The sequence below is a fragment of the Xyrauchen texanus genome, chromosome 30 (assembly GCF_025860055.1).
Source record: "Xyrauchen texanus isolate HMW12.3.18 chromosome 30, RBS_HiC_50CHRs, whole genome shotgun sequence".
Lineage (NCBI taxonomy): Eukaryota > Metazoa > Chordata > Actinopteri > Cypriniformes > Catostomidae > Xyrauchen > Xyrauchen texanus.
The window spans coordinates 40396391-40419102 of record NC_068305.1 but is presented as its reverse complement, the minus strand read 5'-3'; the positions used below and the strand labels follow the sequence as shown (position 1 = coordinate 40419102).

General features: G+C 41.8%; 2 protein-coding genes across 4 annotated transcripts in view; one reads left to right on the top strand and one right to left on the bottom strand.

The window, feature by feature from the left end:
* Positions 1 to 3619: 3619 nt before the first annotated feature.
* The window catches only part of psmg4 (proteasome (prosome, macropain) assembly chaperone 4), a 180371-nt gene continuing 161278 nt past the window's right edge, over positions 3620 to 22712 (top strand). Inside the window, exons 1-4 of one of the 3 annotated variants that reach the window (XR_007968079.1) lie at positions 3620 to 3896; positions 5387 to 5462; positions 6291 to 7160; positions 9874 to 9923. Coding sequence is in view for 1 of the 3 variants with exons in the window: in XM_052098061.1 (XP_051954021.1) it covers positions 3729 to 3896; positions 5387 to 5462; positions 6291 to 6412 (366 nt within the window). In the remaining 2 variants the exon portion in view is untranslated. Of the gene's footprint in view, positions 3897 to 5386; positions 5463 to 6290; positions 8688 to 9873; positions 9924 to 22712 lie in introns of those variants that run through there. The other 2 variants (XR_007968078.1, XM_052098061.1) reach the window with 2 other exon arrangements.
* On the bottom strand, positions 10110 to 21695 carry LOC127623596 (solute carrier family 22 member 23-like). Its single transcript, XM_052097993.1, has 10 exons — positions 20680 to 21695; positions 17885 to 17988; positions 17655 to 17809; positions 16583 to 16751; positions 16252 to 16379; positions 16067 to 16169; positions 14444 to 14655; positions 14309 to 14341; positions 12301 to 12424; positions 10110 to 11090 (listed from the first exon to the last, which is right to left on the bottom strand). Exons 1-10 carry the CDS (start codon positions 21079 to 21081, stop codon positions 10724 to 10726), a joined length of 1797 nt encoding a protein of 598 aa, XP_051953953.1. The 5' UTR covers positions 21082 to 21695; the 3' UTR covers positions 10110 to 10723.

Below are 22712 nucleotides of genomic sequence, written 5' to 3'. Positions count from 1 at the left end.
AATTAGTAAATATTTTAACAGCTACACATTTTTTCAGGATGCCTATGTGTGGAATCTGCCGAAAGGGAAATTAAAGATTCCTTCATTCCAGCATAACACCCTGTTGGTATAAGGCCTGGCGCTGTCAATGGTGCTGACTCATTCAGACAGCGGCTAGTCACCAAAATGTGCATGTGCTTATATAGGCCTACTGTGGGCGGCTCAGTTGGTAGAGCGGGTTATCCACTAGCGGTTGTTTGGCGGTTCGATTCCCGGCCCACATGACTCCACATACCGAAGTGTTCTTGGGCGAGACACTGAACCCCAAGTTGCTCCCAATGGCAGACTGTTATTCTGCGTGCCTAAAGGGGCGGGGCTCAGACACCATGTATAAGCTTTTCAACAAGGTCGTTTGAAGGACACTTCCCATAGTACTTATGTAACTGTAGCCAGCTGATAGATATCTGTGCAATGTGTATAAACCTCACTCTCCTGACCTCAAGAGGTGCACTAGCGACTGACGCTAGGGGCTGTAGCCTTTAGCCTCCTTCTTAAGCGCACCCGCCTCCCACGCAGGAGACGCCGGTTGGAGTCCCGTACGGAGCGGGTAGAACAGGAGCGTCACACTTAATGCAGAATATACTTGTTCTGTAGAGATCAGAAGAAGTTATGGTGCCACAACAGAACAGAAAACATCAGAAAATGTGTGAAAGGTTTCATTTCCATACTCTTTGATGTGGTCAGACTGATTTTGCCCCACAGCTTGAGAAATTGGATAAGGGAGGTTTTAAAGCGGTGGGGTGGGACCCGAGGGGCTACAGACGTTCACAGCCCCCCCATATAGAGATTTCCCCATGGACTTCTTCCAGAGACACAATAAAGTTCACCCAAAGATGTATGAATCTGTCTTCATTCGCTTCCCTCAAAGAGCTGTATGACTTCGATGTAACACAATATGACTGTTTATGCTGCTTTTTGTAACGTTTAATGAACGCATACAATGACCAGGGGTTGTCAAACTCCAAAAAAGCACCCTAAAAACATTTAAAAAATAATAGAAATGACTGTGCACTAGATTCCAAGTCTTCTGAAGTCAAATGATAGCTTTGTTCAAGCATTAAAGGCCTTTAAGTGCATGCATTAATAATATGAATTATTGATAAGACAGTCTGTCAAGACTGTTTTAGCGCCACCTGTTGTCCGATCTCCACCAAATTGTGTGCCCATTGTACAAAGGTGCCTCAGTTTGTTCCTGGGAGGCAGCAGATGTCCTATCCCCACCCTAATCCTAACCATATGCAGCCTGTAAGGTGGAGTAGCTTGCCAGGAACAACCCATGGGACCTTTCACCCATTGCAATTTTTGCACGCTTCTTCAGAATCAAATGGTGCGTATATGTACTTAATTGTGCTCAAAAAGGGAGTTTCAGTTATATTTAGGTTTGTCATTGGCGTAGCTCCACCAAGTGACCAAGGCGCACAATATATTTACTGTGTCCTCAGATTAGGCTTGCACACAAGTGTCCTAAATTTGGTGAAGATATCTCATTCCGATCAAGAACTATAGCCATTTAAGTAAAAGTGGCCACGCCCACTTCTTACGTTTTTGCGTGGCATTGCGGCGGTAAATTGAAAGTTCTGATAATTTTCTATAAGGGACTCCAGAGAATCTTTCTGTTTGTCTTGAGGGAAGGTGGCACTTGAGATTGAGGGGTTATGGCCCAAAACACATTTGCTTTTGTTATAGCCTCCGCCCCGTTGGCCAATGGAAACAATCCATGGACACGTGTAGCCAGCGGGAGTACCACCATTCCAAGTGTAATGACTCTGGGCCATATGGTTTGGTCTGCACGATCCGTTTCGTGACTTTATTAGACCTTTATTTAACTAGGATAGAAGCGTAAAGCCTTCGAACTTTAGAAGGCTTGGGATCTAATGCTTGAGTCTTATGGACTGCTTTTATGGAGATTTTTGTGTCATGTTTTGGAACTATTCTATATAAAAGATCAACTTGAAAATTTGCCAAAAATCAATTTTTGTGTTCCACAGATGGAAGAAAGAAAATCAGAACAGTAAATGTTCCAAACTGAATTTTCATTTTTTGAGGTTCTCAAGACTTTCGTGAGAGCTGGAATCGATGGGTCGATGGCATCATACAGTTTACACACATCCCACAGGGTAAAATTTACAATTAATGGGGTTTGTAACATTTACTGTTCTCTCAAGGGCTGTCAATCGATTAAAATAATGAATTAAATTAATAGCAAATTAAACGCAGATATAAATAATTGCTAAGAAAAGCCCTCAAATAACAATAGTGAAAGATTTCTCGCTGGTCCCTGGACAAGCCGCCGCCTGGTCCTCAGCCACTCCTCCGACCTCTGGTGGATGACAGCGAGTCCTCTGACTCCAGGCGGACGGAACGGCTCCTCCCCTTTCTTGTGGATGACAGCGGTTCCTCCGACTTTCGGCGGCCGGCAGCGACCCCTCTGTCCCTAGGCAGACAGCCGCGGCTGCTCCCCTGCCGGATGGCAGCGGCGATGACTCTGCGACAGCACATCCCACCTCCTTCCCGTATTTCGGCACCAGTGTAACGGGTAAGGGATGACCAAGGAGGAGGCGGGAACCGGTAGAACAGTCAGCGTAAGTTTAATGACAGAGCAGGACAGAATGTAAGACGTAGGAGAGAGAGAGAGAGAGAAGAAAGAGTCTCTGGATCGCTGCCTCCCGGAAACGCCGTCATGTAGTCTTCGGCCAGCTGGATGGCCTCTTCCCAGATGGTGGCACTGGACCCACTCGGCCATACCACAAGGAAGCTGGGAGATGGATTGCTCCAGTGCCACCAGGTCAACGATGTCCATGGCACCGCAGGTTCCCTCAGGCAGCAATCATTTCCAACGGGCATCCCGGAGCTGTTTGGCAAAGGCAAACAGGCGGCCGTGCCTCCTGAACTTCAGAGATATAAAATGCTGGTGGTTCTTCTCAGGGCTATGGCCGACCCGTTGCATGATGGCCTTCTTCATGTCTCTGTAGTCGAGGAGGCTGGCGGGAGGAAGTTGCTGGGCCACTAGCTGTGCCTCTCCGAAGAGAAACACTAACAGGTGGGCCGCCCACTGTTTCCACACCTCGGCGGTCTTCTCAAATAGATTGAGGAAGGCCTCGGGATCAGCATTCGGCCCCATTTTGATGAGGATAATGGGTGATGTGGGCTCCGGGGTTGCAGCTGTATCGGCGTGGCGCAATTTTGTGGCCCGTTTTGCATAATGCGTCGGTTCATTTCAGCATAGTCACAGTTTTCCCGATGGCCAGTCCGCCCCTGATCGGCCCACCGGAAAAATGCCCGGTATGCCAGATTACCAATCCAGCCCTGATGTATCCAGAAATTAGCATAATTTAATACAATTTATGGCAGTTCTAGTTTGTAAACTCAAGTATACATTTTGTAAGAACTGTATGAAAATCTCATAAAAGTGGGGTTAAATGTATCATCCTGACTCAGGTACACTTTAATGATAACTTTTGATTCAACCCACAACTCCATGATTTTTGGCCCAAATAGACTTCCATATGTTTTGCGGAATAATTGACAGCGTTCTGCCGCCCGTCCTGCAGGTGTCGCTAAAGCTTCTGTCTCTCTCAGTAATGCGGAGGTGAAGAACAACGGTACTCATGTGTCATATGTTTCTTACTTTCATTTCGTGTTTCAAGCATTAATTGAACGTTAATTCAAGTTTTATCGGGATAGAGAGTATGGAGAACGGCGAGTGCAGTGATCTCATCACAGTTCATGATTTCTGCGAGAAGATCCTGGAGCAGCAGGTCCATTTCCATGTGATGAAGCTGAGCGGAGGATTTTTCCTCTGGGTCGGTTCGAACCCGGTTCTGTCCAACCTCGCCGTGTCCATTGACAGTAAATATGTGAGTCCTGCTTCTCCGATTGTCAACATCCTTTAATTAAAGCACATTTTCACTCTTTACAGTGTTTCAATGTATACATTTTTCTTTAATAATTCGTTTAAACCCATTTCTTAGTCTTTATTCATCCCTATTATGCTTATGTAAAAAATAAACTTACCCTTGCATTTGATCTGCAGTATTATGGATATTGAAAAATGTAATTTATGCAAAGGATAAGACTGATGTGTACCTTGGTTACCATAGTAACATTCAAAACAGGCAACATAAATTGATTGACAGCGTTCTACCGCCCATCCTGCAGGTGTCGCTAAAGCTTCTCTCTCTCTCAGTAATGCGGAAGTGAAGAACAACCAAACCTCCCTGTACTCCATTAATACAAAGAATGGTCAAAAATGTTTTAAATCCTCTTACACTTCTGCATTCTTCTGTTCAACGCAAAGCATTACTGATTTATTTTAGAATAACACGTGTCTGTGTAAAATACCACAGAATATATAATACTGACACGCATGTAAACCGCAATCACGCCTCCTGGTTGCAAATTTGTTCAAATTTTGCACAGACCTCTTGGGCCAAGAGTGAAATAGGCCCACCATGTTTCGTTCCAATTGGCCTTTGTGAACCCTGTCAAATAGCTGCTGAAATTACATTGGTCGATGGCGGCCATGTTTTTCAAGCCACGTGACTGCCCTTATAGATATTGATGGCACATGGGACAAAGACGAGGCATGCCAAATTTCAAGTCAATCAGCCAAATGGTCCCACTGTTAAAGCCGTTTTTATGTCATTGGTGTAGCGCCACCAAGTGGCCAAGGTGTGATATATATATATTATTATTTTTATATATATATTATGTTGTGATCAGATTATAAGATCTATTCAAATCTATTTAGATAAATAAGTGTTCCAAATGTGGTATATAAATAAATAAATCTCATTTCGTTCAAGAGTTATAGCCAATTAAGTAAAAGTAGCCACGCCCACTTATACGTTTTGGCATGGCGTCACTGAATCACAAGATCAGATTGTTTTTGCTAATTATTGATATTGGGACTCCAGAGTATCTGTCTGCACTGGTTTGACTCCAGTTGGATGAATGACCTAGGACTAGTTTGAAAAAAGCACTTGAGTATGTTACATACCATCAGAAGTTATGGCCCTCAATGCGTTTGCCTTGGTTATAGCACCCCCGAAAGGCCAATCGGGACGAGACTTGGTGCATGAGTAGAGACCAATAGTACTACCATCCCACCAAGTTTCATGTCTATAGGCTTTACGGTTTGGCCCACACGATCCGTTTTAGCAGAGAAAAATGGTAATAAAAGTGAAACCCATGCTACCATGGTGTTTTGGATGTCTGTAAGGGTATGTTATAACATGCAAACATAAATGGTCATCTCTGTTTTCTGCTTGGCTGTGTGTAAATCCATCAAAGAGTTTTATAAATGAAAGCTGAGTCAGTGTGATTCATTTTGTTCTTTTGTTTGCAGGATTCAGTGCCTCTGTGTACTCTTGTGTTGGGGGACACCTCAGACACCACACCAAACGCTCTTGCACAGAGACTCAGTAAGAACGTATTACAACTGTCTTTAATTAATCAAATGATTTGTCAGTTTGGGGTGTTAATTTGCATGACGTCAACATGGGAGCAAAATTGCCACCATTATTAAAACCCTGTGGAGCGGAGGGGGGCGGGGCCGGGCTGGAATGCGCACGCCCGATCCCCAATCGGCCTGATGGGGTGCGCGAGGGATAAAGGCGGGTTGGGGTTGGCCGCATGAACAATGGGCAGCTCGCCTGGTTCCTCTCTTGTCCGGGGAAGCTCAACTCGCGGCTCAACAACTGCCGGCAACGAACCTCCTATACAGACCTAAGGAGGGTCATCTTGCAACGGGTCGGTCGGAGCCCGGAAGAGAATCGCCAACTCTTCCGGGGTATGAAGTTGGAAAAGTCCGATCGCCCGTTTGCATTTGCCCAACGGCTCGAATTATCGATCAGGTGGTACTGGAACAATTTGTCCAACGATTGCCTCGGAAAACGGCGGAGTGGGTCCAGTGCCACCGCCCGGCGTCGCTGTTCATCTTGCGGAGGACCATCTGGCGGCGATTCCGAGGACGGACATGCCGTAATTCTCGTCACCGGCCGCCTTTATCCCTCGCGCGCCCCATCAGGCCGATTGGGGACAGGCTGTGCGCATTCCAGCCCGGCCTCGCCCCTCTCTGCTCCACAATCCCGTACCACCTTTATCATTGCACTTGGAAATATGTCACATTACGGAAGTAAAATGGGTTGCAAATGCAGTAATATATTTAATTTAAAACCCGTAGAACCTTTCTAAATAAGTCTTGGCGAACCAAGTGCTCACCTAGTTGATATCTCTTTCATTCTTCTCAGCAAAGAAGACAAAGAAACAGGTAATTGTAAGTTACAATTTACCCGTGACGGACTCGAATCTCTTACTGCTGGTGGAGAACCGAATCAAACAGGAGATGGAGCTTCATCCAGACCAGTTTTAAGCACTTTGTTCTACGGTTTTCTTGTACATAGCTCAATACAAGTCTACAACTTGCTTTATTTTCAGTTATACAGTATGTGCAACAAATATCACTGGTTAATTGGTCAATGTCTGTTTTGTTTTGTTCTTCGTGACTCCAATAAAGAGATTATTGAGTGTTCGAAGGTCCTGCTTGCATGCGAATCTTGGAGATATCAGGGAATTATTAAAATGGAAATTCATATTTCCGCGGTGAGTATCATTTTGTTGTAGTTACGCTCTGTTCAGAATATTTCACGGGCTAGATATTGCTCTTTGTGAGCAAGTTTAAAAATCCCTTATCCCATAATCACAAACCTGGAAAAGTCTTTGAAAGTCATTTGGCGAATGTTGTCGTAACTCTTGTATTGGACGGGGGTCTGGGAATCTTAGCGAGTATTGATGCTGACTATCACACCTGGAGTCGTGAGTTTGAATCCAGGGTGTGCTGAGTGACTCCAGTCAGGTCTCCTTAGCAACCAGATTGGCCCGGTTGCTAGGGAGGGTAGAGCCACATGGGGTAACCTCCTCGTGGTCACTATAATGTGGTTCTCACTCTCGGTGGGGCGTGTGGCGAGTTGTGCGTGGATGCTGCGGAGAATAGCGTGAAGCCTCCACACGCGCTACATCTCCATGGTAACGTGCTCAACAAGTCACGTGATAAGGCACATGGGATTGGCGGTCTCAGACACGGAGGCAACTGAGATTCGTCCTCCGCCACCTAGATTGAGGTGAGTCACTACGCCACCACGAGGACTTGGAGCGCATTGGGAATTGGGCGTTCCAAACTCGGGAGAGAAATAAGACCAACAGTTACATTGTATTGCATTTTTTACATTTTTATTTACAAGTGCAACATCTTAAAATGGACCGTTAAAATGTAGGAAATTTCAGTCTTAATTCCAACGACACACTCGAGAGTCACAAATACAGAAAAATACACTGATGCTTTAAAATGTTTGTCTCTTTCACAAATTTTAATTTATACACTTTGAGTTCATTTGATTAATCTCACTAATAAATGTTCCATAATGAACCCCAAAATCAAAGTCTTTTTTTTATTTATTTTGCATAAAGAAAATAAAGTCTATTTTAATCTATACCATTAAGATTTTGGGCATTTTGACAAAATTTCCCCCCAAATCTCAGTCATAAATTAAATTCAATACAGAAAATACTTCCATGATGTATACTTAAATTTGTACGTAATTGTTTCCCTACATTGCAGTATTAATAATATTATTTTAGTTTTTTTTAGCATTACAGTATTTGAAAGGAAATGCGGTTAATTGTCGTGAAAATAAAGCCACAATGCAAATAATCGGAACTTTCCTAAAAATAGGCTTTGTTTTCTTTATGCAACATATATTTAATTTCTATCTTTGTAGTTTGGGGTGAAATATGAGCTTATCATTGGTCAAAACATGTATTGATCCTGTGTGCTTATTTTCCTCTGTATTTACACACAATACCTTTAAAACCTGGAAATGAAGGCGTGAAATGTTTCACTTATATCCTGGTGTAAGGTTTGGGATAATGTTTTTCCTTATTTCTTACCAGGAGTTACTCCACTTCTATTCTACACATTAATAATAATGCTAAATATACATGAAAACACTCAACAGCCCTTTTATTGATCATGCTCTGCAGAAGTCCAGCGTTCACATTTATGAATTTCCGAATGGAATCCTGCGAAACATGTCCGGGACATCTATTGCCCCCAAAAATCAGAAGAAAGAAATATATATATTGCGTACATAAAATAAAGCCAATGTTTAGAATATATATATATATATAAATCCATATTTTGCACGTACTCAATTAAAGCACGCTTTTGGGTTGATACATTAATTGATTCTCATTAATGTAATACAGTCATTTACTGTATTACTGTAAACAATAGTGTGACACGTTGATGTTTTTAATTGAAATCAACATAAATTATATGCATACATTTTTTTTTATTTATTTCCGTCTTTTGATTTGGGGTGAAATATCACCTGGACATGTTCTTAACAGGTTTCGTGAGATTCACCCTAAAAGTAACTGAACTGTAACTGTTCACCGGAATGGTGAAGCGCACAATTGTTCTGTAATAACTTGTAACCAGGGCTGGACTGGGACGAGAAATCGGACTGGGATTTGACATGGCAGTTGGCCCAAAGGTTTTGGGGTTGTTGACGTGTTCCCCGTCCTTTTCTGCATATTGCGGCGGCTCATTTTAGCTTATCGTGGCCCAATTGGCCCGTTTCACGGCCAACCCAGTTCTCGATACCAGTCCAGCCCTGATCGCCCCAGTTGCTCCCGGAAATACCTGTACCAGATTACCAGTCCAGCCCTGATCGGCCCCATAGTGCGTCGGCCCACCGGGAAAATACCCGGTATGCCAGATTACCAGTCCAGCCCTGATCGGCCCCATAGTGTGTCGGCCCACCGGGAAAATACCCGGTATGCCAGATTACCAGTCCACCCCTGATCGGCCCCATAGTGCGTCGGCCCACCGGGAAAATACCCGGTATGCCAGATTACCAGTCCAGCCCTGATCGGCCCCATAGTGCGTCGGCCCACCGGGAAAATACCCGGTATGCCAGATTACCAGTCCAGCCCTGATTGTAACAGATGGGTATGTGAATCTTAAGAGCAGATCATTAAGTTGTGCTGTGTTTATTTCCCCCATAAACAGTCATCATCGGTGTAATCATGCTTTCATACGGATTCTTCCGGCTGATTCGTGATTGCTTTTCTAGATTTAGTGCAAAACAGACGGAAAACCTGAACATTGTGAGGTGCATTCATACACACCGGGCCTCTTAAATGAAACGCAAGCACAATTAATTTCTGTGTAAATAATTCGTTAGACAATTAGTTCATTTAGTTACAATTATTGTGCAATTTGTCGCATTCAATGTGGGTATCGATACAGATTTCCAGATTTGATTCGATTCTATTTTGATTTCAATTTAATTCGGATTCATTTGGATACATTTCAGTTATAATGTTAATTTTGCTTGAATATGAAAGAGATTCTCAGCTACAATTTTACTGGGAACCTTTTAACTTTGTACATTACGAAAATATTAATTTAAAAAAATTAACAACATCTCAGCGAGTATTGACGCTGACTATCACACCTGGAGTCGCTGAGTTTGAATCCAGGGCGTGCTGAGTGACTCCAGTCAGGTCTCCTTAGCAACCAAATTGGTCCGGTTGCTAGGGAGGGTACAGTCACATGGGGTAACCTCCTCGTGGTTGCTATAATGTGGTTCTCGCTCTCGGTGGGGCGTGTGGTGAGTTGTGCGTGGATGCTGCGGAGAATAGCGTGAAGCCTCCACACGTGCTACGTCTCCATGGTAACGCGTTCAACAAGTCACGTGATAAGATGCGCGGATTGACGGTCTCAGACACGGAGGCAACTGAGATTCGCCCTCCACCACCCGGATTGAGGCGAGTCACTACACCACCACGAGGACTTGGAGCGCATTGGGAATTGGGCGTGCCAAATTGGGGAGAAAAGGGGAGGGGGAAAAAACAGTTGATATCAGGATTGGTCAGATGAAGATCACGATTCATTTGCAAATCAATATTTTTACCCTGTCCTAATTCAGTGTTGCATTTGGTTCGAAAATTATTCTTTCATAAATGGTCTCATTCAATTCAGTGTTCCGTTCTGTTCATAAAACCATTCAAACGTAAATTGTCGTTTCATTTGTTTTGTAAAACCATTGTGACGTAAATTGTCGCGTTGATTCAGTGTTCTGTTTGGTTCGTAAAACTATTGCAATGTAAATTATTGTTTTCCATTTAATTTGTAAAATCATTGTGACGTAAATTGTAGCGTTCAATTAAGTGTTCCATTTGGCTCGTAAAACTATTCGGACATAAATTGACGCATTATTTTTTTGTAAACCATACAAAGAATTTACACAGAAGTTAGTGTGCTTAGTAGTTCAGTGAATGAAACCCAATTTTTCTCTACTGTCAGCGTCGTTCTGCCCTTAATAAATACACATAATTATTTCAAAAATACAAAACATACCTCAACCTTAAATTAGCTAGTGGTTGTTCAAAAAATAGAATTATTTTCTCGAGATGAAAGTTAAAATAATATTTCACTTTCTACAATGGCAATCTTTAACGATGCTGGTTAATGAGGTGTTTGACACTTTATCTGGAAAACATTCTGATCTGTTTGTGATCACGATATATTTATCTTTGTTGTTGTTGTTGTTTACGATCAATCAGGTCGCTGTAATTGTTCATCGTTTGGCCTCTGCTGGCTTTAGGTCGCATAACGTCATGAAGTCCTCAAGCCATTAGCTGTGCTGTTGCTAGGCACCGAGCCATTGCCGGGGTTGACGGCCTGGTGAAGGGGTGTGTCCTGTATGCGCGAGAACTCTCTGACGTCTGTCCTAGCCAATAGGAGGTGCTGCTCTCCAGGGAGGATAGGCCGACGCAGTAGCCCCTCCCCTTCAGCGATCGTCTCAGGCAGCGGTTGGCCGGCGGTCTCCGGGAGCAACGGTATGCAAATGATGCAGAGCAGCGTGCAGCAGGTGAGGATCACATGATGAAGAAAGAATCCTTTCTGATTGTGGAGCTCCATGAGGGGTGCAGTTAACATGCCGAAACCTGCACTCGCCAAGACTAGACCGACGCCGCCGCCCCTGATACACAAACAGAAGAGACAGCGGTCGAAACGTTATCGCCACAACAGAGCATAATCCATTACCATCAGAAACACAATGGAAATAAAGCAATAAGAATTGGCAGAGGGGGAGATTTCACTGAATAATGACTTCAAAGGTATTGTGAAAATAGTGCACAAGTCATATGGAAAACATTTAAGATGGTTTTTTTATCCTTGGATGTAAAAAGATGCTAACACATGTTAGCAACACCTAGTGAAGTGTTAAAACAGGCTAGGGTCGCCTAGCGAAGTGCTATTGCACTCTAAAAACGTGCTAGCATCATGCTAACACACGTTAACATCGCCTAGCGAAGTTTTAAAACAGGCTAGCAACATGTTAAAACATTCTAGCATCGTCTAGCGAAGTGATAAAACATGCTAAAAACATGTTAGCATCACCTAGTGAAGTGCTAAAACATGTTAAAAACATGATAGCATCATGCTAACACATGCTAGCATCGCCTAGCGAAGTTCTAAAACATGCTAAAAACGTGCTTGCATCATGCTAACACATGCTAGCATCACCTAGCAAAGTTTAAAATATGCTAAAAACGTGCTGGCATCATGTTAACACATGCTAGCATCGCCTAGAGGAGTGCTAAAACATGCTAAAAACTTACTAGCATCATGCTAACACATGCTAGCATTGTCTAGCAAAGTGTTAAAACATGCTAAAATGTGCTAGCATCATGCTAACACATGCTAGCAACGCCTAGTCAAGTGTTAAAACATACTACCTACAGGCTAGCATCATGCAAACACAAGCTAGCAACATTATAGGATCATGATATTAGTGCTTAGCAACATGTTAAAACTATGTTATATGACTAATTTTGCCACGGCAAGCACCACTCACATTTTCTTCAGGAAATGTACCTATTAGTAGCTCAAACATTCTGCTAAACATCTTCTTTTATAACAGAGAAAGTCATACAGGTTTGGAAAAAATACCTTTAACTCTCCAGTTCTCCATGAATTGCCCTTTTCAGTGTTTCAATTGTTACCGGCACATCATGCCTACTGTTTCTTGATATATCATGGTTAACATATTCTCTATAATACAATAGTGTTTACACTCAAACAGGGATACTCCATAGACAAGATCCAACCAGAGCAGTCTGTGTCTGTGTGTGTGTGTGTGTGTGTGTGTGTGTGTGTGTGTGTGTGTGTGTGTGTGATTTGCTGACCTGATGACAGTTGGCGTTATCTCTGCACAGTAAAAGATGCTGAGCGTGCTGACGGCATGAGACGAGAACATCCCGATGATTGAGAATGCATACGAGAACCGCCGATTCAAAGTGTCTCTCAAAACTACAACAGAAGACAGACATATCATATATACTGTATATACGTATAAATACACTATATGGACAAAAGTATTGGGCCACACCTCTTAATCACTGAATTCAGGTGTATAAAATCAAGCACCTAGACATGCGGTCTGCCTTTACAAACATTGTGAAAGAATGGGTCGTTGTAAAGAGCTCACTGAATTCAAGCGTGGTACTGTAATCGGATGCCACCATTGCAACAAGTCACTGTTGTAGAAAGTGTTCCCAGAAGAGTGGAAGCTGTTATAGCTGCAAAGGGGGGACCAACTGAATATTAATGCCTATGGATTTAGAATGGGATGTCATAAAAGCTCCTGCAGATGTCCCAATACTTCTGTCCATATAGTGTGTATATATATATATATATATATATATATATATAGTCAAAATTGCAAGAATTTTTTTTAAAGAATGGGGAGAAAATAGCAAACCAAATATTGATGTTTTGCATGATGTTAAATAAAGCTATTTTTGTATTTTTATGTAAAGAAACCGGATTCACAAATGTCTGGGTCAAGGGTGTGACTAAATGTTTCGTCCAGATCAATAAATTATTCAAAATGCAATTCACACAAAAACAATCACTCAATGTTATTTTTATATATAATTTTCTGGAGATTAAATTAAAAAATGTCCATAGATGGTACAACAAATAATAATAATAATAATGATTTACTTAAAAGCTGAGTAATGCAGAATAATCTTTTATAAATATTTCTTTAATAAAAGCAATTAAAATCTGAAAAAAAAAAAATATTGAAAAATGTATTTGAAAACTTTCAATGAACGATTAAATTATATATTTCAGATTCCCAAAATCGTACAGTGTGCACCCGCCTTATGCATGCAGGCATTTCAGGGTGTTAAGTGTTAAAACGGCTTGCCATATAGCGCCTCCACAGAGTGTAAGAGATAAACGTTACATTTCTGGCATTGTTTTAAACTAGATTTACTCCCAATTCGCACTACTTAGTAGGTCCTTGTGGTGGCGCAGTTACTCGCCTCAATCTGGGTGGCGGAGGACAAGTCTCAGTTGCCTCTGCTTCTGAGACCATCAGTCCGCGCATCTGATCACGTGACTCATTGTGCATGACACCGCGGCGACTCACAGCATGTGGAGACTCATGCTACTCTCCACAATCCACACACAACTCACCACACGCCCCATTGAGAGAACCACTAATCACCACCACGAGGAGGTTACCCCATGTGACTCTAGCCTCCCTAGCAACTGGGCCAATTTGGTTGCTAAGGAGACCTGACTGGAGTCACTCACCACACCCTGGATTCAAACTCACAACAATACACGCTGAGCTACCCAGACCCCCTAATCTATGGATTTTTTTTTTTTTTTTTCATTTTTAGCACCTTGGACAACCTTACATGTCAGACACATTTAACATGAATAAAGTGTACATTAAATAGTGTTTCTGGAACATATAGATACAAAAATACATACAGTAGTTACAAATAAATTGCATTATTTTTAGTGGTCAAAATCCAGACTTTTTTGAGCCCTGACTAGTTTCATAATGAGTATAGAATTAGTAGAATATATAGACTTTAACATAACACCATGATACTACAATATATATATATTTACATTTACATTCATGCATTTGGCAGACGCTTTTATCCAAAGCAACTTACAGTGCACTTATTACAGGGACAATCCCCCCGGAACAACCTGGAGTTAAGTGCCTTACTCAAAGACCCAATGGTGGTGACTGTGGGGATTGAACCAGCAACCTCCTGATTACCAGTTTAGTGCTTTAGCCCACTACACCACCACCACTCTATAGCTCTATATATATATATATATATATATATTACAAAGATATACATGTCCAGAAAACTGATTTACCTTCATTATGCCGGAGACTGTACTTTCCGATTACTGTTTTAGGAGGAAAGAGAACAGAAGGCGTTACTACAGGACAGTATTGTGGCATCACTATACGGTAAGTGTGTGTGTGTGTGTGTGTGTGTGTGTATTTACAGCTGAGCAGTCCGAGCTGAAGCAGTGATGCCAGCGCTGTGACGATCATGAAGGTGAGAAGTCCACCCCTCCTGCCAAACCCGCCCACCACAGGAAACAGTACCACACAGGACGCCATCGCAATCGCCGCTAACGCATAATAGTGCAGATGAGTCGCGCTGCCCTCCAAAACGCTGCGAGCAAAACAGTGATGGATGCCATAGCCAGTCAACCTGAGAGAGAAAGAGTTTGATTTTGCGTTAGCATGAGAACAAACGTGAAACAATCAGTGTAAACTAGCAAAACCTAATGACCACTTGACTTAAGGCACCATAGGAACGTTACTGGCGTCTACCCAACAACGGTTGCTAACATAAAAAAAAAAGGTTTTTAAGTGTTTAAAAGCATGCCATTTCAGTTCTGTGTCCTCAATTTTCAAGCAAAAAGTCTTATTTTATTCCCCTGGATGGCAGGAAGCACTAGAAAAAAGAATATTTCCTCTATCACCTTCCATCACATTATACTGATCTGAAATGTAGGGGGCGCTCTAACGAATTTTAGCGCTCACCATAGACAACAAGTCTTGTTTTGTGTGCTGAGAGCTGCCGCACTGTTTTGTTGAATATGTTGGATTCTCAGTTGTCTAGAAGCCCAATGTAGGTGTCATTGGAAAGCACAGAATCCCAGTTTTACAGTAGCATTGTTTCCATCCGCCTTTCGCATTATTTTGTTATCGACAAAGTGAAAATGCGACATTTGCCGCCTTCTGCCCGTTTACATTCAAATGGCCTTTTATGGATAAAACTGGTGTGCGTGATGACGTCATGCCTAAAAAAAAAACACTTTGTCGCATAAGATTTGGTTTAGCGTAACAGAAAAATGTCCATTCAGAAATGTGTTTATCGCTAATTCTCCTCCCAGATGTCCCTAATTGTTTCCTCTGAAGTTTGGGTAAATGGGGAGATTATTGAGATAATAAATGAGATTACTGTCATTTTAATGATCAAATAAAAGCATCAGAAGAGGAGGAACTGCAATCAAAAGGGAACAGTTGCTCTTCTAATCTGAAGCATCGCCATGACAACTGCATCATGTCCCGCATATTTCTCCAGCAACTTTTAACCACCAGCTGAACTTGATCATCATCTCAAATGTATTTTAGCTTCATAATGCAAATGTCCATTTTCTGAAGAAGCAGTAAATGTGATCCGAAGTAAAGATGGTTTGATTTAAAGTATTTAAACGTTTTAAAATGTTCAGAAGCTGGTTTTCTGTAAGTGAACTCAGGATTGGACGAATAGTTCAGATAGTTTATAGTCTTGAGAAAAGTCTAGAACATTCTGAGAATGTCATTCCCCTAAGTTAAGTTTGTGTAAAGAAAAGGCATATATAGGTCTAAAAATATATATATTATTTTCATTTGGTAATAATTAATTTTTTTAATTTAATGCTTTTTTCGTTTGGTAATTAATTTTATTTAATTCAGGGGATTTTGCCGGCATTTTTTCAAAAGTAAAACTAAACAATAATTTAATAGAATTGGGCTGTAAGTAAAAAAAGGTTCACTAGGTTTTACGAGGCAAGTGGCGTTGCGATAGGGGGGCATCGGTGGCTAAAGCCCCTGATCACAGATACGGCACTTACGAGTTCACGCACAGCACAACTGTGTTCTTCCACAGGTTTCGGGTGCCCCTGAGCTGCGTTACACAAAACGTCTTTGGCTTCTGCTGGAGTTCCGTCTCGAGCTCTACAAAAACATTGTATTTTATCACCATCGTTGTCTTAATCAAGGTAAACCACGGTCAACTCACTAACAACACATTACTCACCGGAGAGGATGCTGCTCGGGTCGGTTACCGTGTCAACACGGTTGCTCAGGGCGATTCGATACATTTGTGGCTTTGCTCTTCGGTAGTGTCGAGTGGCTAACAGCCAGCGGACAGACTCAGGAAACATCCTGCAGAAAAGAAAGACGATGTTAGTGTGCATCCTGTTGAGCTTTTGTCTCTCCGCAGGGGCGTAGATTCCGGGGGAATGGGAGGGGGAAGGTAACCCCCTGTCTGACCACATGTAAAGCAACAGATGTGATTTTGACACGTGTTTTGTGGGGTGTGCGGTCTGATGCTTTAGGCTAAATTATATTGAATATTTAGATCTTACCAGACATACGGCAGCATCAGCACAAAGGGGGCGATGATTAAGATCTGAAGAATCTGCCAATCACGGCACAGCGCCGCCAAACCGGGCATCAGCAGCTGCCCGCCCACGATAATCAGACTGGCGATCATCGTCATGGAGAAACGCCAGTTAGGCAGACACAACTCAATCCCTGAGAGACAAAGAAAACAGCCCATAATAAGATATACTATCAATTAAATGTAACCCCCTCCAATCGAATGGGTTTGAATCTCCGAAAATCACATAAAGGAAACATAGAAGTACTCTCGTGGTTTAATCCATGTCTTCAGAAGAGATATGATCAATATTTAAATCCTTTAGAACTTTAAATCTACGCTTTCACTTTCACATTCAGCCCTCTAGGTTGGGGCTGGTCAGAGGTGGATATTTATAGTAAAAAAAGGACTTAAATATTGATCTGTTTCTCACCCACACCTATCATATCCTCTTCTGAACACTTGGATTAAACCACTGGAGTCTTATGGATTACTTTCATGCTGCCTTTATGTGCTTTTATAAGCTTCAAAGTTATGGTCACCATTTACTTGCACTGTATGGACCCGCAGAGCTGAAATACTCTCATTTGTGTTCAGCGAAAGCAAGAAAGTCACACATCTGAGATGGCATGAGGGTGGGCAAATGAGAAACGCATTCCCTGTCCCCAATGCAGGTGGACAGACAGACAGAAACAGAGAGAGAGACAGAGAGAGAGACAGGAGGGGTGAGACGCATTCCAAGCCGTTGTTAAGCAGAACATACATGTTAAGATGTGAGTTGTGCACATGTGGTCTGCACTATGCTAGGGTGTTGTGGCTGGTTGCTAAGGCGTTGCTATGCAATTACCTAGACACCTTAGACATTCTTTCAGACCGGTGAAAAAACGATTCCCTTATATTTAAGACCTCATGTTCATTTTAGTGAGTCTCATGCGACCCGCATCCCCCCCCTCGTCCACATGTGTGGATGCTGTATTTGGGTTTGGGACTACATGAGGGTGAGTAAATGATGACATCATTTTCATTTAACCCTGAAACGAAACCAGAAGAGGACTCACTCAGGACGTAAAGTGACAGTCTGATCGCGGCCAGGCAAAAGCCCTCGAAGAATCGCAGCGTGCTGAACACCGCCATGTCCACAGAAAACGCCACGGCCAACCCAAACACCAGCACGGACAGCACCGACACCAGCAGCACTGGGATACGACCCAACCTGAGACGCAGAAACACTTCGGTTCAGAATACACCGTCAAGTTTCTTGAAAACACAGATCGTAGCTGCTTCTTACCAGTCTGCCATTGCGCCCATCAGCAGATAGCCAAATATGGACCCGACCTGTAGAGAGAACTTGGCGATGTGCACCTTCCATTCTCCATCACACACCAGCGTCCACTTCAGACGGGCACAGAGCGGAAAACAGAGAACAATACAAGAAAATCGATATCAATGTAATTATTAGAACTACTGTAGTATCAACTCTGTGTGTTTTGCTAAATAGATTCAAAAGAATCGGTTCATTAGAGTCATTTGTTCGGGAATCAGACTACACTGGTCGCTCTGTGTGTTTTGCTAAATAGATTCAAAAGAATCGGTTCATTAGAGTCATTTGTTCGGGAATCAGACTACACTGGTCGCTCTGTGTGTTTTGCTAAATAGATTCAAAAGAATCGGTTCATTAGAGTCATTTGTTCGGGAATCAGACTACACTGGTCGCTCTGAGTGTTTTGCTAAATAGATTCAAAAGAATCGGTTCATTAGAGTCATTTGTTCGGGAATCAGACTACACTGGTCGCTCTGTGTGTTTCACACTAGATTCAAAATAACCGGTTCATTAGAGTTATTCATTTGGGAATCGGTCTGCACTGGTCACTCCGTGTGTTTCATGATGTACATCCAAAGAACTGGTTCATTAGATTCATTCGATCGGGAATCAGACTACACTGGTCACTCTGTGTGTTTCATGATGTACATCCAAAGAACCGGTCCATTAGAGTCATTTGTTTGGGAATCAAACTACACTGGTCGAGCAGTGTGTTTCGCACTGTAGGTTCAAAAGATCCAGTTCATTAGAGTCATTCATTTGGGAATCGGTCTACACTGGTCACTCTGTGTGTTCAAAGATGTAGATTCAAAAGAACCAGTTCATTAGAGTCATTCATTTGGGAATCGGTCTACACTGGTCGTGTTTTTGTAATGCACTGTAGATTCAGTATTTACAGTATGTGTGCCACAATTCAACAGATATTTAACATAACATTAAATCAGGTTATTTATTCAAGAAAGATGCATCAAAGGGCATTACTCAGTCGTGTTTGTTTGGCATTGAAACATGAGGATTATTGTGAAATATTTTATTAGAAATGAGACCAGTAAAGTTAAACAGATCTCTTCGGCAGTGTCGTCACTCATACTCCAAACAACAAACGGGCCAGAATGCTTCATTAGCATTTGTTAGCATGCCTTGCTGCATGAATGAGTCTTTTGAACACACTCAGTAAAGACACTCGGCTATCGGTGTGAGAAAGGTCAAACACACACACGGCTGGTCATCAGAACATCAGGCAGTCGGTCTGTTCAGCCAATGACATCAAAACAGGAACTCTGTCCTGGAAGGCAGTGCACATTTTGGAGGTGCTTATCTCAGACTGGCAGATAATAAATGGGGGCTCAGTTGTGTCTAGATGTTAGCTCTGGTTTTTGTGAAGACTCCAGACGTGCTGGCATTTTAGCTGTTGGGCCTCAAAGGTATCTCTCGTGTGAGAGGTGGGTGTAACACTGAAGTTTTAGTCTGATATGCATTCTGTGTGCGCATGAACTCCATGACACTGTTTAAATGCGTCATTTCAGTGCATGCTTGATAAGGCCTCACTAGTTACATGCAACCCTGCAATGCAAACTAATGATTACTTACAGTATATTTCCAATGCATAAGGAATTCTCCTCCTATTGCCTCCTGGGAATTCTTATACACAATTTTACCGTATGCATTATGCTTTCAGGAACCATTTTTGTTGTGTCTGTAAGTTCTAGTAATGCAGGATCATTTACTAAAGAAATAAGCATGTAAAGAGAAAGATGTAAACATTGTAAAACTGAATAATCCATCATCATTTCCTCATCCTCGTGTCATTCCAACCCAGTATGTCGTTGTTTCTTCCTTTGGAACACTAAAGGAGAAGTTAAGCAGAATTTACCCTCACTAACTGAATGGGCACTGATGCTGTTGAGCTTTAAAAATGGCCAAAAAAGCACCCAAAAAGTAGCCCATGTGACCTTGTGCTGTATATTCCAAGTCTTCTGAAGTCACACGATAGATTTGTGCGAGGAACATGTGAAAATTTAAAGTGATAGTTCACCCAAAAATGAACATTTTCTCATCTTTTACTCACCCTCATGCCATAAATGAGTATTTTTAGAAAGATCTTTCAGCTCTGTTGGTCCATTCAGTGTAAGTGAATGGTGACCAAAACTTTGAAGCTCCAAAAAGCACATAAAAGCAGCATAAAAGTAATCTATATGACTCCAGTGGTTTTCAGAAGTGATATGATAGGTAAGGGTGACAAACCAATCAATATTTAAGTCCTCTTTTTCCTATCAATTCCCCTCCCTTCCCAGTAGGGGGCGATATGCATGAATAATGTGAAAGTAAAAGTGGAGATTTAGGGTAAAGAATTACTTAAATATTGATCTGTTTCTCACCCACACCTATCATATCGCTTCTGAAGATGTGGAGTAAACCACAGGAGTCGGATGGATTCATTTTATGCTTAAGTTTTGGTCACCATCCACTTGCATATAAGGACCTACAGAGCTGAAATATTTATTACAGCGAAAGCATACACATCTGGGATGGCATGAGGGTGAGTAAATGATGAGAGAATTTTCATTTGGTGGTAAACTATTCCGGCTCGGACAGTTTCAGTCACCATTCGCTTTCATACGGAAAAAGAGTCTTGTAAACACTCTGTCTAATATATGAAAGTTATACGGGTTTGGAACGACTTTAGAGTTGAGTACATTAATTTTTGGGCGAACTGTCCCTTTAAATGGAACATATTCCATCATCCATGGGGGAATCTTTACCTTGGTGACCACATTCTGCTGCAGTCCCGACTGCAGCTCAAACCTCCACTCGGAGCACAAACACGCCGCTACGTGGTAGTTCTCGGTTTCGGTCCCGTTACCGAGCAAATCCACGAGCAGATCACGATCCGAGCCAGTCCCGTTCCCCGCGCTGCCCTGATCCGGACGGACGCACTTCCTTTCCGGCTGCCCGAGCAGAAAGTAATCCGAGAACTGGCTGAACGAGATGAGAACCGCCGGGATCCACGTCAGAGCCACCAGTCGCCGCTGATACCGGCCGAACCCCCCGAGGAACGGCAGAACCACCGAGTCCACCTGCGAGAGGCGCGTGTGCGGTTCGGGCTGCGACACACTGCCGTTCTCCGCCGGTGCGTTGAGCGCGTCCAGCCGAACCGCATCCATAGCGCGTTTCTTTCACCGGTGCGCGTCACATGTACTCGGTACGCGCAGAGTCTTTGTCTCGAAAACACACCCGCACGCACTCTTCTCTAGGGCAAACGCGCACGGATAAAACGCATCAGGCCCGGTCCAGTCAATGTAAGGCCAGTCCGAACTGAATCCATGCTTTAAATCCAAGCCTCGATATTAAAGTGGCGAACCGCATATGCCGATGCTCCACAGGGTCTTTGTTAAATCCAATTGTCACAACGCCATCACTGGGCTGCTAGGATGCCCAAAGCTGCGCATCTGTGCCCGGTGTTCTCCAAGAGGTCCACAGGTAGCGCACCTGTCCGTCCGCATCTGGCGCACAGGTGTGGCCCGTATACATCCATTCCTATATCCTGCATTATTCACATCACATCACATCCGTAAAGGATGCTCAGCTGAGCACACCGGAGCCTAACGGTCCCGCACCACCCTATAAATAAACCCGAGGTATATAGTTAAGGGTGGATCGGTACATTGCACACCCGACGCAAAGTAAACCCTCTCTCCGTCCGCCCGTTTGCACCGGCGGTAATCGATGAACACAAACAGAGCAGGCGGACCGAGCGCTTCCATTGGCAGACACACACACGGGCTGATCTGTCCTCCAGTGTGTGTGATTGGACGAACACAACAAAGAGCCTTTGTGTGGCATGTGCCCCCCAATGGGCTCAGGGCAAATCCTCCTGTGGGCTTCAGGAGTTCATTTACGGTGCATCAAGAGACACTTGCTTTAGGCTATAGATTATACTGAATTCATAAACAGGATTTAAATCAATCAACAATTATATAAACAAATAATATAATATAATGTTGGGTAGTAACGGACTACATGTAATCTGGATTGCTTGTAATTAGTTTACATTACATTTTAAATGTGCATAATAATATTAAAATTACTTTTAATGGGTTACATGATTACATTAATTATCAGCATTGGCTTTCAAAGGATTGCAGGGGTTTTGTTTGATTTCATGTTTAAAGAAAGAAATCTAATTTGGGATTTAATATATTTCAAATTAGATTTTCATTAAAACGTGCAATAAATAGGCCTAATCTGGAAGTAATTATATTTCCTTAAAAATGTATCTAAAAGATTTTAGTTATGTTATTTGTAATAAGTACCAGATAGTACTTCAGAAGTAATCTACTCAACACTGTATATACAATATAATAATATAATTATAATATAATGCAATATTTATAATGTAATTTAATATAATATAATGTAAAATAATATAATTATAATATAATATAATATAATTATAATATAATGTAAAATAATATAATATAATTATAATATAATATAATGTAAAATAATATAATATAATATAATGTAAAATAATATAATATAATTATAATATAATATAATATAATGTAAAATAATATAATTATAATATAATATAATATAATTATAATATAATGTAAAATAATATAATATAATTATAATATAATATAATGTAAAATAATATAATATAATATAATGTAAAATAATATAATATAATTATAATATAATATAATTATAATATAATATAATGTAAAATAATATAATATAATTATAATATAATATAATATAATATAATGTAAAATAATATAATTATAATATA